Source organism: Ovis aries, chromosome 7 (genome assembly GCF_016772045.2).
Source record: "Ovis aries strain OAR_USU_Benz2616 breed Rambouillet chromosome 7, ARS-UI_Ramb_v3.0, whole genome shotgun sequence".
Classification (NCBI taxonomy): Eukaryota; Metazoa; Chordata; class Mammalia; order Artiodactyla; family Bovidae; genus Ovis; species Ovis aries.
In genome coordinates this window covers 76,814,318-76,833,844 of record NC_056060.1, presented here as the reverse complement: position 1 = coordinate 76,833,844, position 19,527 = coordinate 76,814,318, and the positions used below count along the sequence as shown (strand labels likewise).

Genomic DNA, 19,527 nt, shown 5'->3' with positions numbered 1-19,527 from the left:
CCAGGTGGCCAGTGTATTGGAGCTTCAGCATCAGTCCTTCCAATGAATATTCAGGACTTATTTCATTTAGTATTGACTGGTATGATCTTGCAGTCCAAGGGACTCTCAAGAGTCTTCTCCAACACCACAGTTCAAAAGCATCAATTCTTCAGAGCTCAGCAATTTTTATGGACCAACTCTCATATCCATACATGACTGAGAATGGGAATTCTAACATGTAGACTATCATGTAAGAATTGAATCGCCAGTCTATGTCTGACGTAGGGTGCAGCATGCTTGGGGCTGGTGCATGGGGATGACCCAGAGAGATGTTGTGGGGAGGGAGGTGGGGGGGGGTCATGTTTGGGAACACATGTAAGAATTAAAGATTTTAGAATTAAAAAAAAAAAAAAAGAAACACCATAGCCTTGATGAGACAGACCTTTGTTGGAAAAGTAATGTCTCTGCTTTTTAATATGCTGTCTAGGTTAGTCATAACTTTTCTTCCAAAGAGCAAGCATCTTTTAATTTCATGGCTGCAATCACCAGATGCAGCGATTCTGGAGCCCCCCAAAATAAAGTCTGTCACTGTTTCCACTGTTTCCCCATCTACTTGCCATGATATGATGGGACCGGATGCCATGATCTTAGTTTTCTGAATGTTGAGTTTTAAGCTAACTTTTTCACTCTCCTCTTTCACTTTCATCAAGAGGCTCTTTAGTTCTTCTTCACTTTCTAACATAAGGGTGGTGTCATCTGCATATCTGAGGTTATTGATATTTCTCCCAGCAATCTTGATTCCGGCTTGTGCTTCATCCAGCCCAGCGTTTCTCCTGATGCACTCTGCATATAAGTTAAATAAGCAGGGTGACAATATACAGCCTTGACGTACTCCTTTTCCAATCTGGAACCTGTCTGTTTCGCCATGTCCAGTTCTAACTGTTGCTTCCTGATCTGCATACAGATTTCTCAGGAGGCAGATAAGGTTGTCTAGTATTCCCATCTCTTTCAGTATTTTCCACAGTTTGTTGTGATGCACATAGTCAAAGAATTTGGCACAGTCAATAAAGCAGAAATAGATGTTTTTCTGGAACTCTCTTGCTTTTTCGATGATACAATGTATGTTGGCGATTTGATCTCTGGTTCCTCTGCCTTTTCTAAATCCAGCTTGGAAACATCTATAAGTTCATGGTTCATGTACTGTTGAACCCCGACTTGGAGAATTTTGAGCATTAGTTTCCTAATGTGTGAGATGAGTGCAATTGTGTGGTAGTCTGAACGTTCTTTGGCATTGCCTTTCTTTGGGATTGGAATGAAAACTGACCTTTTCCAGTCCTGTGGCCAATGCTGAGTTTTCCAAATTTGTTGGCATATTGAGTGCAGCATTTTCACAGCATCATCTCTAGGATTTGAAATAGCTCAACTGGAATTCCATCACCTCCACTAGCTTTGTTCGTAGTGATGCTTCCTAAGGCCCACCTGACTTTGCATTCCAGGATATCTGGCTCTAGGTGAGTGATGATACCATCGTTATTATCTGGGTCATGAAGATCTTTTCCTTATAGTTCTTCTGTGTATTTTTGCCACCTCTTCTTAATATCTTCTGCTTCTGTTAGATCCATACCATTTCTGTCCTTTATTGTGTCCATCTTTGCATGAAATGTTCCTTTGGTATCTCTAATTTTCTTGAAGAGATCTCTAGTCTTTCCCATCCTATTGTTTTCCTCTATTTCTCTGCATTGATCACTGAGGAAGGCTTTCTTATCTCTCCTTTCTGTTCTTTGGAACTCTGCATTCAAAAGGGTATATCTTTTCTTTTCTAATTTGCCTTTCACTTCTTTTTTTTTTTTCACAGCTATTTGTAAGGCTTCCTCAGACAACCATTTTGCCTTTCTTTTTCTTGGGATGGTCTTGATCCTTGCCTCCTGAATCCATAGTTCTTCAGGCACTTTGTCTGTCAAATCTAATCCCTTGAATGTATTTGTCACTTCCATTGTATAATTGTAACGGATTTGATAGGTCAAACCTGAATGTTCTAGTGGTTCTCCCTACTTTCTTCAATTTATGTCTGAATTTGGCAATAAGGAATTCATGATCTGAGCCACCATCAGCTGCAGGTCTTGTTTTTGCTAACTGTATAGAGCTTTTCCATCTTTGGCTGCAAAGAATACAATCAATTTGATTTCAGTATTGAATATCTGGTGATGTCCATGTGTAGATCTTCTATTGCGTTGTTGGAAGAGGGTGTTTGCTATGACCAGTGCATTCTCTTGGCAGAATTCTATTAGCCTTTGCCCTGCTTCATTCTGTACTCCAAGGCCAAATTTCCCTGTTACCTCAGGTATTTCTTGACTTCCTACTTTTGCATTCCAGTCCCCTGTAATGAAAAGGACATCTTTTTTGGGTGTTAGTTCTAGAAGGTCTTGTAGGTCTTCATAGAATCGTTCAACTTCGGCTTCTTCAGCATTACTGGTCAGGGCAGAGACTTGGATTACTGTGATACTGAATGGTTTGCTTTGGAAATGAACAAACAGATCATTCTGTCATTTGAGATTGCATCCAAGTATTGCATTTTGGACTCTTGTTGATTATAATGGCTACTCCATTTCTTCTAAGGGATTCTTGCCCACAGTAGTAGATATAATGGCAAAATGATTTGATTCTGTGAGTTCATGTTACTAAAGTTAATTTAAATTAGTAAACTGAAAAACTACTAGATACAATAACAGTGTTTCATACAAAGTAGTTAAAGGATTCATTCAGCAAACAAACAGATTTTCTATACCCTAGCAATAGTCATTTAAAAATAAAAGTAAGAATTCTGCTTTTGGGTAGAGTGTAGTAGATCACAGCAGGTCAATATTTAACACCATAATAGTAGAATCAATCAAATAATTACAAAAATCCTACTTTTATAGATAGCAAGGAGCTTCAGACCAATAAAATTCTAGAAAGGAGAAAACTTTTCTAAGTTAAAATATAATCTCTGGCTTTTCCTACCACACCCATCTCCATTGCAGGTATCTGCTGATTTTGGTCATAGGACTATCAGCTTTTTCAGGCAGAGAATTTTTGTGGGATTTAAAGAAACCAGAAAGCTATTAGACATTTAGAAGCTGGAAACTTGAACAGACGTAAACAAATGGCTGTTGTTTCCCCTGGGAGCAATTGTGGATTGCAGTGCTGTACACAAGTCTGTAAGGCTAGACAAAAAACTACTGGAAGGCAGAGTACCATCCTTGGCATTCTTCATAGCACTTAAGAAAGCTCTGCTGGGAAGTAAGCCTGACCAAGGAGCAGTGACACTTCCCACTTGGAGATCTCTGCCCGCGTTTGCGGCTGACACTGGTCAGGCTGGAGGCGAGAGAGTCAGGCTAGAACGCAAGACTATTACAGATAAGCCTCCTACAGCGACAGGAAGGAATGGATGAAAACCCACCATATTCTCAATCCAGCTCTGACCCAGCGAAATTTCTGACTGAACTGGAGTGATCACTTCCTCATATTTTCTGCCTATTGGCAGAACTGAAGACACTATGATGGATGATAAATCATCTATAACCAATATGGTTCTTTTACAGACAAAAATAGATTCATTGGGAAAATATTATAAAAGTTCAGTGATTCCGTTTGTAAATAAATGTATACACATAAATTACAAACGGATTAAAGTTAATATTTAAATATCTGTTTTAAATAAACTCACCCAAGTGGCAATATAAATTGGCATAACTACCTTGGAAAACAGTTTGTAATTTCATCCAGAAAATATGTATTACTGAAACTCAGGAATTTCATTCCTCAGTGTATACCTCAGAGAAACTCTTACATATATTTTGATAAGACTATTATAGCATCACTTTTCTTAATAGCTCCAAGTGGAAATAAGTTGAATGTCCATCAACAGAAGGAGGTCTCAATAATTTGTGGCACAATGTACTATTTTACAGCAAAAAATTAAACAAAACAAAACAGTCCCCCTAAAACCTTAGCTATAGGCAACAACATGATGAATCTCACAGCGTTGAGAAAGAGAAGCAAGGCACAATAGATTGTATTCAATTCATATAAAGTTCAAAAAGAAACAAAAATAAATTATAATATTTATGGATGTATACATATATAGTAAAACTAAATAAAAGCAAGGAACTGATAATGATAAAAATTCAGAATATTGGGTGGAAGAGATAGTTGTGATTGGGCCAAGAATGTATTTGCTCTTTATCCCTTAAGGCTTTGGCCAAGCATCTATTCACTCTGAGGTGATTTACTATAATTAATAAATGTATGCTTAATTCAAACTATGTATGAACTAAATAATGATTTCTGGTGCTAGAAACATTGTAAAAGACTACAACATCTGACAAAAATTGAATTATGCTTCATCAACCAATCATATCCTTTTAAGAGTAAATATACAGATGGTGGCTCAGATGGTAAAGAATCTGCCTGCAATGTGGGAGACGCAGGTTCGAAACCTGGGTTGGGAAGATCTAGGATGGGAAGATCCCTTGGAGAAAGCAATGGCTAACTACTCCAGTATTTTTGCCTAAAAGATTCCAAGGACAGAGGAGCCTGGTGAGCCACAGTTCATAGGCTTGCAAAGAGCTGGACACAACTGAGGAAGTAACATTTCACTTTTCATACAGATGCATATTTACTTATACATGGTATACTATGGAGAGTATATTTCAAATTTGAACACAGTTGTACTATTTAGATACTTTTAAATTACTCATATATTAGCCAAACAAACATTACAACCAGATGTTTCACATTACCTCTAAACAAAACAAAAGGAAAATACTAATGCTGCCAACGAATGCTGACAAGATATTTGATGACAGTTTTTCTTCCAACACTTTTGAAAGGAAGAGTTTCACATTTTTTTATGCCTCAGGCCTCAAATTCTCTGAAGTTGCTTTAGATGTAATAACAAGAACTGATGGGAAAAAAAATCACTTATATGTCATCCATGAATCATGCTTTTTTTCCCCCAAGGAATCTCTTGAGGAATAACTGTCATAATTCTAGAATTTTAAAAAATCATAATAAAAAACTACTCTTTTAGAGAGAAAGTCACTACCAAAAATAGGCAACATTTCTGCTTATTAATTAAATTAATAAAAGAGTATATTCATCCTCTGTTTCTAGGATGGACCTTCCCCAAAGCAACAATTTTGGTCCACTATTAAGATTTCATATAACTCTTTTAGGTAATTCCATTTAGTAGCATGGCTCAACTAACTTTTGTATAATGAAAAATCTCAGTATTAACTGAAAGATGGAATTATCTTTCTTTTGAGTTACAGGCTGATTAACATAAGGTTACTTAAGAGGAACCTCAAATTCAGTAAGTCCAGAACTTACCCACTTCCTCTCAAACATTCCTTTTTCCTCTCCTCTTTAGATTAACAGCAACACAATCTACTTAGATTCCCAAGCCAGAAACCTGAGTCAATCTTTCCACTTTCACTTAGATATTCAATAAATCACCAAGTATGGTTGATTCTATTTTCTTAAATAGTATTTCTTGAATATGAGTTCTTTTTCTTCAACCTCATGGCCATGCCTTAGTTCAAGTCTCAATCACTGCCTATATTCCTGCAATCTGGTTTCCTTCCTTATAAATGGAACCTCTTCTTCTCCACTGAAATAAGATCTCTCATTTATCAAAATAAAATCATCACCCTGATTATGCCACTTTCTTTCTTAAAATGACATAACGGCACTCGATGGTTTTCAGTTTCTTAACATGGCATAAAGGTTCACTGCCAGTCCTACATCTCAACAGTCTTTATTTTATACCCTATGATCTGTTGTCATATTATCTCCTATTTATGATTTCACAAATGCCTCTGCTTCTGTATAGAATTTCAATTTGCTCAGTATACCTCTTGGAAAGATTTTGCTGACTATCTTTGTTGAATAAGTGTCCTACCTATGTATTCCATAGAATATTTTCTTTGCTTTTATCATTTAACACATATTACAATTATAAGAGCACCTTTAAGCATCACAAAAATTAATTTCAACAAGCTCAGTTTTATTAATTCCCATTTTATCTTCTAAAAAATGAGGGATCTGGATTAGACTTAAGGTTCTTCCCAGCTAAACTATTTTATTAATTTATATCAAGTTGGAAAGAGTGTTTTGACATGCCTGACTTTTCTCCCCAACTTTCTGCTAGAATATAACCATGGTATTAATTCCTGATGTTGCCCATACAAAACACTTGAGATACTGAAAGTAACAGAATATAACATAAAGATTAATGAATTTAACTTATTTAAAAATAATGTAACCAATTAAAGAACTATTTACTAACACCTTGAATTTATTGAAATTGATTTAGAAAAGTGTGATCAAATCAAAGTTAACAATTTAAGATCTTTACATGTCATTGTTAACAGTTTAACTCAGTCTTGTTTATCCTTGACTACTGCTATCCAGTTGTTAAATTTTCTTCATGGAAAACATAGTAAGTTCAGTTCTCATTAGATTTTAAACTGTTTTTAGAGAAGGGCCACACGTTATGTTAGAATACTAACAATCCACAGAATTTAGTAAGATGTAAAGACAGAAAAATGTGACTATGCTGTAATATTCAAGGAGTAACGTCAATTTTTCAGGTACTATACTGTTTATTTTAAATTGAAATTGGCCAACTGTGTTATCAAAGGAGCCAGAAAAATTTACTATAAGACTAATATTATTTACCACTGGTGAGAGACTATACGAAAAAGAAATTAAAATGATAAAGAAATACTTTATGTACAATAATGCTTATATACAGTGCTTTCTTAAGTAAATTTTCAATGAGTTTTACAAGAAAGGGTTCCTTTTTTGATTTTCCTACCCTGTATTGATGATGGTAGATGAAATCTGATGATGATTATCTGATATGTATATTTTAATTCAAACAGAATAACTGGGAGTTAAATGATATCCCAACACAGGTAAAGATTCAATAGTATAAAGAAAAGAACTTGTTGCCCACCTTCCCTCCAAGATACTAAGTTTTTGTAGAGGTGAAAAGTGCCATACTATACCTTGATTTCTTCTATTTCATCTGGTACTATCTTGTATGCTGATATAGTCCCACCCAACCTGAAATTAGGAGAAAAAAATATTCTCAAAACCAGCAACAGTGTATTAAAAAAATATGGACTATTTTTGCCATTAGCAGCTGAGTGCCACCAGTAATTGCCCATTACCCACCCCAATAACTGTGGAGGAGAAAAACAACCGTTTTGTGCTCAGGTTTCCCATATAGTAGTTTAAAAAGACAGATAATAAATGACTACTGAAGGAGGAAATATAAGTTAGATTTTTAACCATAATTAAGCTTCTCTTATTGATGGTTTTTATGATGCTCAAACTGTCATTTTGATTAATAGATTCTGTCACAACTAGGATGTATCAAGAACAGTACTGACATTTCTGTTTTCACGGCATCATGAAACACAGCTACGTTTAAAATACTTATCAATTCAACATACCATCAGTATTCTACGGCAGTGCACTCAGGTAGACTGATTCCAAATTTCATGTTATTTCCCTTACAACATTCTGCTTTCCTGACTCAAGGAAGGACAATGCTAGAAGTCGCAGTAGAGTAATTTACTCTAGTCAATGTGTGAAAGTATTACTTTGGCAGTAACAGTGGCAGTTATAGCAATAACACTACAGTTAGCAGCATACTGAGTATTTACTATATGCCAAACAATTGTCAGGTTTCACATGGTTTTTTTTTCTCTCATTTAACTCTAATAAATTATAATAAGGATTATGAAAAAATGAGACAAGCAATTTTTGAAAGTCTCACAACTAGAAATGGCAGACTGGGCTTAAAGATAAGCAGTCCTATCTTCCAAAAATTGATAAGCAGATTCTTAAATTCATATGGCAATTTAAGGGACACAGAATAATCAAACAATCTTAAAAAGATGAAAGTTGGAGGATTTATATTTTCTGATATAAAGTTACTAAAAAGCTACAATAATAAAGACAATGTGGAGCTGGCATAAGAATAGACATACAAAGCAATAGAGTACAACTGAAAGTCTGGAAACAAGTATCACATTTACGATCAGCTAGCTTTTGTTTTCCTTTTATTGTAATTTACTTTTTGCTTATTAAATAAATTTTATTTTATTGTAAATATTGTAATTTGACATTTTAACCATTTTTAAGTGTACAATTAAATGATAAATGATGGGCAACTATCAGTACTATCTATTTCTAAAATTTACCCACTACATAAACAGAAACTCTATAAAAAAAAAAAAAAACAACTACATAATCATTAAGGAATAACTTCTCATTTTCCCCTACCCCCATTTCCTGGTAATTACTAACCAACTTTATCATTATGAATTTGACTATTCTAGGAAACTCACAAAGAGAAATCATACAATATTTGTCCTTTTGTGTCTGGAAAATGTTACTCTGCCTAGTTTTCAAGCTTTATCCACACTGTAGCACCGTATCAGAACTTCATTCCTTTTTTATGACCATATAATTTCCACTGTATATATATATATATATACCATATTTATTTATCCATTCATCTGCTAATGGAAATCTAGATTGCTTCAATTATTTGGCTACTATAAATAATACTGCAATAAACATTAGCATACAATACCTGAATCTTTCTTTCCAGTTCTTTTGGATATTTACCTAGGAGGTGGAACTGCTCAATCATATAGTAATTCCAAGTTTAGCATTTGAAAGACCACCAAACAGTTTTCTGAAGTGGCTGTACAGATTTTATTCATACATTACCACCAAGAATGCATGCTGCTGCTGCTGCTGCTGCTGCTGCTAAGTCGCTTCAGTTGTGTCTGACTCTGTGCGACCCCATAGATGACAGCCTACCAGGCGCCCCCGTCCCTGGGATTCCCCAGGCAAGAACACTGGAGTGGGTTGCCATTTCCTTCTCCAAAGAACGCATGAAGGTTCCAATTTATCCACATCTTTATCAATACTTGTTATTCTATTTTTTTAATGGCTACCCTAACGGGTATAAGGACTTCCCTGGTGGCTCAGAGGTTAAAGAGTCTGCCTGCAATGCAGGAGACCTGGGTTCGATCCCTGGGTTGGGAAGATCCCCTGGAGAAGGAAATGGCAACCCACTCCAGTATTCTTCCCTGGAGAATCCCATGGACGGAGGAGCCTGGTGGGCTACAGTCCACAGGGTCGCAAAGAGTCGGACACGACTGAGTGACTTCACTTTCACTTTCAATGGGTATAAAGTATCTTTTCATATTCTTATTGGCCACTTGTATCTCTTATCTAAAGAAATAACAATTCAAGTGCTCTGACAATTTTAAAATTGGGTTTTCTTTTTGCTGGTGAGCTGTAGGAGTTTTCTTTTTTATGTATTCTGGATATTAAACCCTTATCTAAGACATTATTTCCAGATATTTCCTCTCATTCTGTAGATTGTCTTTTACTTTCTTGATAATAGACTTTGAGGCACAAGAACTTTTAATTTTGGTGAAGTCCAGTTTATGTACTTTTTTCTTTCATTACTCACCTTACTGGTGTAATGCATAAGAATCAATTGCCAAATCCAATGTCTTGAAGGTTTATTACTACATTTTCTTGAAAGTGTTTTATTATTTTAGTGCTTCTATTTAGGGTACTGATCCATTTTGAGTTAATGTTTGTAGATGGCATGAGATACCATTTTAAGTTAATTCTTTTCCATGTGGAAATCCAATCATTTAGCACCATTTATTTCCCAAAGCTCTTCTCACAGCTTTGACTCACCACCCTTCTCTAAAGTCAGTTTTCCATGGATACAGGTTTATTTCTGGATCCTTAATTTTATACTATTGGTCTATAGGTCTATCTTTATTTTTAGATGCTATTTTAAATGGAGCAGCTTTAAATTTGCTCTTCAGATTGTTCACTGCTGATGTGTAGAAACAAATGATTTTCCTGTGTTGATCTTTTACTCTGCAACTTTGATGAACTTGATTATTGATTCTAGTAACTTTCTTTTGGATTCTCCAGGATTTTCTATACACAGGATCATGTTATCTATGAATAGAGATAGATTTACTTCTCACTTAACCGTCTGGATACCTTTTATGTCCTGCCTTTGTCTAAATACTCTGGTTAGAACTTCCAATGCAATGTTCAGTATCAGTGGTAAAACTTTCCATTTTTCACAATTGCATATGATGTCAGTTGTGGGATTTTCACAAATGCTTTTTATCAAGTTAAGTAGGTCCCCTTCTATTTCTAGTTTTCTGAGTGTTTTTACCATGGAGAGATGCTGGATTTTTGTTAAATGTTTTCTCTGTGTCAAATGAGATGATCATGTGGTTTTTTGCCTATCTTTCTATTAATGTGGTATATTACAGTAATTTTCTCATGTTGAACTATCCTTGAATTCCTGGGGGTAATCTGACTTGGTAACCATATATAATCCTTTTAATACATTGTTGGATTCAGTGCCTTAATATTTCCTTGAGTCCTCAAAAAAAAAAAAAAAAAGGATTATACATGGAGACCAAATCAGATTAACCCAGGAATTCAAGGGTACTACAACATAAGAAAATGTCGAACTTTCTTTGGGATTGGAATGAAAACTGACCTTTCCCTGTCTGTGGCCACCGCTGAGTTTTTCAAATTTGTTGGCATACTGAGTGCAACACTTTAACAGCATTATCTTTTATGATTTGAAATAGCTCAGCTGGAATTCTATCACCTCCACTAGTTTTGTTTGTAGTAATGCTTCCTAAGGTCCACTTGACTTCACACTCAAAGATGTCTGGCTTGAGGTGAGTGATCACACCATCGTGGTTATCTAAATTAAAATTCATTAGAAATATAAATATTTAAAGGTAATTCAAAGTTTCTCAAAAATAGTTTAATTTTTCTCCCCAAGTCTACAGTTCTCCCCAATTTTTGCTATAAATGTTAATTGATCCAGTAGTGCATGTCAGAAGTGTAAAAATCTTTTAAATGCCTATCTTCTCAACCCCTACATAACACTCCCTGGTGTCTCAGATGGTAAAGCATCTGCCTACAATGAAGGAGACCTGGGTTCAATCCCTGGATTGGGAAGATCTCATGGAGAAGGAAATGGCAACCCACTCCAGTATTCTTGCCTAGAAAATCCCATGGTGAGAGGATCCTGGCAGGCTACAGTCCATGGGGTCGCAAAGAGTCAGACACGACTGAGTCACTTCACTTTCACACAATTTAATGACAGTCATATTTGTCATAATTTATCTGGAAAATATTCATTCCTCCATTTTCACTTTATTACTTTAAGATTTTATTATTTCTAACCATGGTTTTAGGAGTATCCTCATCATAGCTGTACAAACCTTATCTTTCTACGATGTAATTTTTGCCATGTCACACCCTAATTAATTAATGGGCAATACCTTAAGAAGTGTGACAAAAATTCCTTTTATAAACTTGACTCCTTAAGTCTATTTCTTGTTTCATTTCTTGTCACCGCTTCATAATACCTGTTTGTTACAGCCATGCCCAACTGTCAGTAGTTTCATAAACGCATTAGGCGATCCTTTGCTTTTTGTCTCTCAATTACCTGTATCTTGAATATTCTTCTCCATCCTCAAAACTTCAAATCACCATTCAGGAATCAAATACCGCTTTCAGAACACTTATACACACTCTGGAAGCAGAAATAGGCCCCTCCTCTACTATGACTAGTGCCTTACTCATATTTGCATTATAGCTTTTGTTCTATTATTGTAATTATCTGCTTAGAGATCTATATTCTCCACTAGATAATGAAGGTACAGATTATATTTAAATTTCTTTCTATACTTGGCAAACAGTGAGTACTTATAGTTTGAAAAATCAGCACACATTTGGTGAACGAATGAATTAGTTCAGGGGAATCAGACCTATGACATTTCACCAAGATCCTCAGCAAAAATCTTTTTTCAAAGCAGTATCTCCAGACTTCTGGATCAACATGGCGAAGTAGGAAGATGTGGAAATCAACATCCTGCATGAACACATGAAAAATACATCTATATCACTCTAGGAGGTGGGTCAAAACAGATCTTGGTTTATGGAAGAGAGTGTTCTGCTTATGTTTTCCTCTAGGAGTTTTATAGTATCCAGTCTTATATTTAGGTCTTTAATCTATTGTGAGTTTATTTTTGTGCGTGGTGTTAGGGAGTTTTCTAATTTCATTCTTTTATATGAAGCTGTCCAGTTTTCCAAGTACTACTTATTAAAGAGGTTGTCTTTTCTCCACTGTACATTCTTTGCTTTTTTTGTGATAAATTAATAGATCATAAGTGTGGGGGGTTATTTCTGGGCTTGCTTTCCTGCTCCATTGATCTATAAGTTAGTTTTTATGCCAAAACCATACGGTTTTGATTACTATAGTTTTGTAGTATAGGCTGAAGTCAGGCATCTAATTCTTTCCACTCTATTTTGCTTTGGCTATTCAGTCTTTTGAGTTTCCATACAGACTGTAAAATATCTTTGTTCTAGATCCGTGAAAAATGCCACTGGTAATTTGATAGGGATTGTATTAAGCCTGTAGATTGCTTTGGGTAGTACAGTTGTTTTCACAATATTGATTCTCCCAATTCAAGAAAATGGTATATTTCTCCCATCTGTGCCATCTTGATCTTAAAGTTTTCATCAGTATCTTATAGCTTTCTGAGTACAGGTCTTTTGTCTCCTTAGGTAGGTTTAATCTTAGGTATTTCATTCCTTTTCATGTGATGGTAAATGGTATTGTTTCCTTAATTTCTCTTTTGCCTTCTATACTATTGATGAGAATGTAAACTGGCACAAACACTATGGAGAACAGTATGGAGGTTCCTTAAAAAATAAAAAGAGAGCAACCATATGATGTAGCAATGCCACTCCTGGGCATATACCTGGAGACAATCATAATTTTAAAAGGTACATGCATCCCAATGTTCACTGCAACACTATTTTAAATAGTCAGGACATGGAAGCAACCTAAATGTCCATCGACAGAAAAATAAAGAAGATGTATTTCAAATACAATGGAATATTATATTATTCAGCCATAAAAAAGAATGAAACAGTGCCATTCGCAGCAACATGGCTGGACCCAGAGACTGCCATACCGAGTTAAGTATGACAGAAAGAAAACATCATATGATACCACTTTTATATGGAATCTAAAATATGGCACAAATAAACGTATCCACAAAACAGAAATACAGCCACAGATGTAGAAAACAATCTTATGGTTACTGGGGTAAAATGGCTGGGGAGAAGGATTAACTGCTAGATTTGAATGGACATATACATAACACTATGTATAAAACAGAACTAATAAGGACCTACTGTATAGTACAGGGACTTCCACTCAATTTAATAGCCTATATGGGAAAAGAATCTGAAAGAGTGGATTTGTTGTTCAATCACTCAGTCATGTTCGACTCTTTGCGCTGCCATGGACTGCAGCACACCAGGCTTCCCTGTCCATCACCATCTCCCAGAGCTTGCTGAATCTCATGGCCATTGAGTTGGTGATACCATCCAACCATCCTGTCCTCTGTTGTCCGCTTCTCCACTTGCCTTTGGTCTTTCCCAGCATCATGGTCTTCTCTAATGAGTCAGCTCTTTGCATCAGGAGGCCAAAGATGTAACCACCTGATGCCAAAGAAAGAGTGGAGATATATATATCTGTGTGTGTATACATATATATATATGTATGTCTATATATATATGTGTGTCTATATATATGTGTGTGTATATATGTATATATAAAATTGATTCACTTCACTGTACAACAGAAAGTAACATTGTAAATCAACTACTGTTGTTTAGTCACTAATCATGTCGGACTCTTTTTTGACCTCATGGACTGTGGCCCGCCAGGTTCCTCTGCCCATGGGATTTCCCAGACAAGAATATCGGAGTGGGTTGCCATTTCCTTCCTCAGGGGAGCTTCCTCACCAGGGTTTGAACCTGCATATCCTGTACTGCAGGCAGATTCTTTACTGTATACTCCAATTGAAAAAAAAATTCTACATAAGGAACAATCTTCACTAAAAACTAATGAAAACTGGTGTAAAGACTCCTATACAACTAAGGCTGTAAGACAGATCCACAAGAAATCACATAGCAGGAGACATGATCAGATCAGGCCTTGTGTCCCTGGAAGGGGACTTGGAGGAAAAGGGAGATTACAGGGGTGGAGAGTCTTCTGAAGAGGAAGTGGTTCCAGCCACATATTGGGTGTCCAAGCCCTGGGATCTGACACAGGTTAACTCCGTGGCATCTTGAGCTCTGTTGGGACTAACAGGAAGGCTGTAGTCAGCATGGACTTCACTCATAAGGAGGCTGGTTCACTGCTCCCACAGAAGAACAGAGAGGGATAATTAGGACTGCACAAGTGGCTACCCAGTTGCCCACAATAGCCCCAGCATGTACTCCAGCCTGAGCTAAGCCAATACTACAGCTTCACTTACTTTTATGTCACAGTCACACACTGGATTGAGGGTTTTGGCAACTGGAAAGAGCTCAGGTGTGGATGCAGAGTTTATTCAGACCTGGGCAAGTGTCTGAGCATAGCATGGTGGATAATATTTACTGAGAATGCATATCAGAAGAAATCTTGATCTCTGACAGTGGCCAGACTATCAAAGCCTGCATCCTGATATACATTAAGAGGTTATGTGAGCTCTGCCTGTCCTGTGGCATGGCCCTACAACAGTACAGGGTTACTGGAGACTAGGAAGGACCACGAGGCTATGGGGGAAAAAACTAGGCCAAAATGATTTAAAAATAAATGAGGTACCTTTATAAAAGATGCTCAAAGTTTGATCCCTGAAAGCCTTTGGTTAGAAACTCCCCTCTTTAATATCTATGAGTAACAGCCAAGCTCACTAGGCTTAAATGGATATTTTTTTAATCTCATCATTCTCCATTATTTTGGTAAATGAGAAGAGTTTCTGTTCCAACTTTATCAAGGAAGGAAAAACAACTATAATTTATTGAGAATTTATAATGAACATTATACTAGGCATTTTTACATATACTGTCTCAGTACAGTCTCTATGTATGGTTCATGAAGGTTAATTTGCTTAGGGATATAATCTCATGGACAGAGGAGCCTGGTAGGCTGCAGTCCGTGGGGTCGCAAAGAGTTGGCCACAACTGAGCAACTAACACTATAGACAGCTAACAGGAGAAAAGTGTCATTTACCTACATCTATCTCATTTCAATGCTGAGATCTTTTGCCCCAGATGGTGCTAGTGGTAAAAGAAACCATGTGCCAATGCAGGAGACTTAAGAGACGTGGGATTGATTCCTGTGTCAGGAAGACCCCTTGGAGGAGGGCATGGCAACTCACTCCAGTATTCTTGCCTGGAGAATCCCCATGGATAGAGGAGCCTGGCTGGCTACAGTCCATAGTGTTGCAAAGAGTTGAACACAGCTGAAGTGATTTAGCACACATACTTGTGTCAGATAATACTTATCTTAGAATTAAGTTTTCTTATATAAATGTTATTCTAAAGACAGTAGTCATGTATGGATGTGAGAGCTGGACCATAAAGAAAGCTAAGTGCCGAAGAATTTATGCCTTTGAACTGTGGTGTTAGAGAAGACTGGAAAATCCTTTGGACTGCGAGGGGATCCAACCAGTCCATCCTAAAGGAAATCAGTCCTGAATATTCACTGGAAGGACTGATGCTGAAGTTGAAACTCCAATACTTTGGCCACCTGATACAAAGAACCGACTCACTGGAAAAGACCCTGATGCTGGGAAAGATTGAAGGTGGGAGGAGAAGGGAACAACAGAGGGTGAGATGATTGGATGCCATCACTGACAGGATGAACATGAGTTTGAGTAGGCTCTGGGAGTTGGTGATGGACAGGGAAGCTTGGTGTGCTGTGGTCCATGGGGTCACAAACAGTTGGACATGATTGAGCAACTGAACTAAAACAAAGAGAATGTTCTTCAGACTTCAGTTCATGTAAACATTAGAAAATTAAATTATCATTAAGAATATTAACTTAAATATATTCTTAAATTCAAACAACTCATACAGATGATCACTGGAATACAACAAGTTTTGTTATAATGACTTACAAATTAAAAGATAAATAAATTTAGAAAGGACTTAGAAAATCTTTTAAGATCTTTAACAATTTGACCTGACCATTAGTACTTAGTATACTGTGTTCAAGCCCTTTATTTATAAGAATGCTGTTGCTCTTATTTGCAGTTTAATCTGTTTTATAATCTTATATTTAATAAACACAAGTGAAATTTCCTTGCATGTATTTCACATAATACAGTTACAGTAAACACAAAGAACTCAGAGATTATATGATAATTTGCCTAGGACTAACATAAATTAATCTCTTGCTGATATGCAAAGTGTATAATCCACAATTAAATGAGACTGGAGAGTAGAATTTAAATTATCAAAAACAGAAACATCTGTGAGTCTCTAAAGCCTTATTTACAAAGATTCTTTTGATAACGCTACTAAAATTCTGTTAATCTATTTGCTAAAATAACATGCCTAAACACTTCTGTTCATTGATTCAATACATACTTATTGAGTATATATTATATGCTAGGCATGTTCCACGTATAAGAGAGAAGGCAGTGAACAAAACAAATCTGGTATTTATACTTATGGATCCCACTTCTATCAGGCATACAGGTATAAATAAACAAATAAATAAGATTTTAATCCAATAAGATCTATGAGGAAAACAGAAAAGCCAGAATGATGTGTTAGCATACACAAGATTGAGTGGTGCCAGTTAAGCTCTGAGAAAGTCATAACTTAAACTAAGGTCTGATATTAATTCTGAGTAACTGTATATATTCTAAGTACTAAAGCTATTCTAAAAATGAGCAAAAACTTATAATTCAAAAATTTCTCTAATTTAATGCCAGTTTTATCAACACTGAATTTAAATAAGTGAGATTGTACATTTCTATATCACTTGGTCCAGGCTGAAAGTAACCTGACTTTATCTCTCCTGCCTCCTTTCCTTCTTTGCCTTTCCTTTATCTTTCTTTCCTACTCCAATGCTATCCCAGGTTCAGATAAAGATCAACTGTATGCTTACCCTAGGCATTACCTGGGCTTCCAAGGAGCATTAGTGGTAAAGAACCTGCTTGCCAATGTAAAAGACATAAGAGACACAGGTTTGACCCCCCAGTCAGGAAGATCCCCTGGAGAAGGCAAGGCAAACCACTCCAGTATTCTTGCCTGGAGAATCCCAGGGACAGAAAAGCCTGGCAGGCTATAGTCCACTGGGTCGCAAAGAGTCAGACATGACTGAAGCGACTTAGCATGCATGCAGGCATTACCTAAGCACCTCCAGAGGAAATACCAATAACAAGGTGATTCATGTTAGAAATCCTCAAATACTGAGGAACTGTAGGTACAAGGTAGTACAGAAGGTGAACAATTTTAAGCTAGCCGATGGCGTATATATGAAGACTCTCAGTCTTCAGTACAAGTAAACAAACTTACACTGATGGTGAGGGAACAGGAGAAACATCTCCAGGTAAAAAGCAGAAGTCAAATTATTTGATGAGTTTGAAAAAGTGGAAAAGAGTACTGAGAGGGACTTCACTGAGCTGTAGGAGGAATTGAAAAAATGTAGCCAAGGTCTGGACCACAGAGAAGGCTGAGCATCAAACAATTGATGCTTTTGAATTATGGTGCTGAAAAAGACTCTTGAGAGTCACTTGGACTGTAAGGTGATCAAACCAGTCAATCCTAAAGGAAATCAACCTTGAATATTCACTGGAAGGACTGATGTTGACGCTGAAGCTTCAATACTTTGGCCACCTGATGAGAAGAGCCAACTCACTTAAAAGGACCCTGATGCTGGGAAAGATTGAGGGCAGGAGAAGAGGGTGATAGAGGATGAGATAGTTGGATAACATCATGACTCAACGGATACGAATTTGAGCAAACTCCGGGAGATAGTGGAGGACAGAGAGCCTAGCGTGCTGCAGTCCATGGGGTTGCAGAGTCGGACACAACTTAGCGACTGAACAGCAACAGATCATACTGGGAAGGTACAGTAGGCAGAATAACGCCCCTCTGAATATGTTAGGCTGAATGGCTGTCGTCATTATTTTTTAGTCACTAAGTCATGTCCGACTCTGTGACTACATGGACTGTAGCCTACCGGCTCCTGTGTCTATGGAATTCCCCTGGCAAGAATACTAGAGTGGGTTGCCATTTCCTTCTCCTGGGGATCTTCCTGACCCAGGGACTGAACCTGATTCTCCTGCACTGGCAGGCAGATTCTTTACCACTGAGCCATCAGAGAAGCCCAGGCTATCGGGCAGAGACCAATTAAATCTGCAGATGGAATAAAGCTAATCAGCTGACTTTAAAATAGGGAATTTATTCTGGATTATCTTGTTGATTCTCAATGTAAAATTACAAGGGTACCTAAAAGTAGAAGAGAGATGGTAATGTAAAGACTAGGATTCCTGATGTTGCTTGCTTTTAAACTAGAAGGGATGATAAGCCCTGGTAAGAAGGTGGCCACCAAAAGCTGGAAAAAGCAAGGAAAAGAATTCTCCCCTTCAGTGTCCAGAAAGGAATGTAGTCCTGCCCACATCTTCATCTCAGCCTAAGTGAGATGCTGTATTGTTGTGCAATCAAGATCCTATAAGGGATTTCTAAATTACAGAATTGTAAGATAACAAACATGTGCTGTTTTAAGCCATTTATAATCATCTATTATGGTAGCCACAGAAAACAAACATATAATGTCTAAAATAGATACAGCAAAGGGCACTGTATGAAAGATGTATGCAAATATCAGAAGAAACAACTGCAAGAAACTGGTTGCTTCTGGAAACAGCAGGATAAAAGCAGGTAGCTGGTTTTCATTGTTGTTATAAGTTATTTTAGCATTGTTTGATTTTTTTAAACATGTGAATATATTATTTCAATGAAAAATAAGAATTATGTTTTTTAAAAAAGAAAAACAATACAAACAAAAAATGTTGTATACATGGAGGAAAAATCCAATTTCTTTTTGAATGTTTGCCAGGAGTACAAGTGGAAGATTCAGTTAAGCTGAGCTGTAGCTCTTCTTTTCACTATTTTTATTTTTCACATTAACCAGCAATTATCTTTCAAACTTTTCTGTTGTTCTTATCTCTAACATATTTGTTCTTCCTTCTCAAGTAACACTATAAAAAAACAACAGGACTACCAGGAAGAAAGGTCTGTCTATTAATCATGATTTTCAACAGTAAAATAGTTTATTTCACTTACAAGTTAATTGCAGAGAGGTTAATAGAATTCGTAGTACTGTATTAACCCATATTATTGACTGGAAACTTGTAGACAGAAGAACATGTAGCTGGAGAATACCCCAACTTCAGGTCCATGAAATGAGCTCTGAACTCTGGTCATAACTTGAATGAGGAGACTAATAGTACAAAGACAGTCTGATTTTTACAGAAAGAGCAGAGTAAAACCAAAATGCTCCTAGTAAAAACTTGGAAAAACACCATTCCAAGAAAAGATGATCTCCTTCCTCTACAAACT

The 19,527-nt window shown here is 36.6% G+C and overlaps 1 protein-coding gene across 19 annotated transcripts in view; it reads right to left on the bottom strand.

Moving 5' to 3' along the window:
- The window catches only part of GPHN (gephyrin), a 563,152-nt gene that overhangs the window by 335,300 nt on the left and 208,325 nt on the right, over positions 1-19,527 (bottom strand). For all 19 annotated transcript variants that reach the window (XM_060418186.1, XM_060418187.1, XM_060418188.1 and 16 more), the window contains one exon: positions 7,032-7,089. Coding sequence is in view for 16 of the 19 variants with exons in the window: in XM_060418179.1 (XP_060274162.1) it covers positions 7,032-7,089 (58 nt within the window). In the remaining 3 variants the exon portion in view is untranslated. The remainder of the gene's footprint in view (positions 1-7,031; positions 7,090-19,527) is intronic.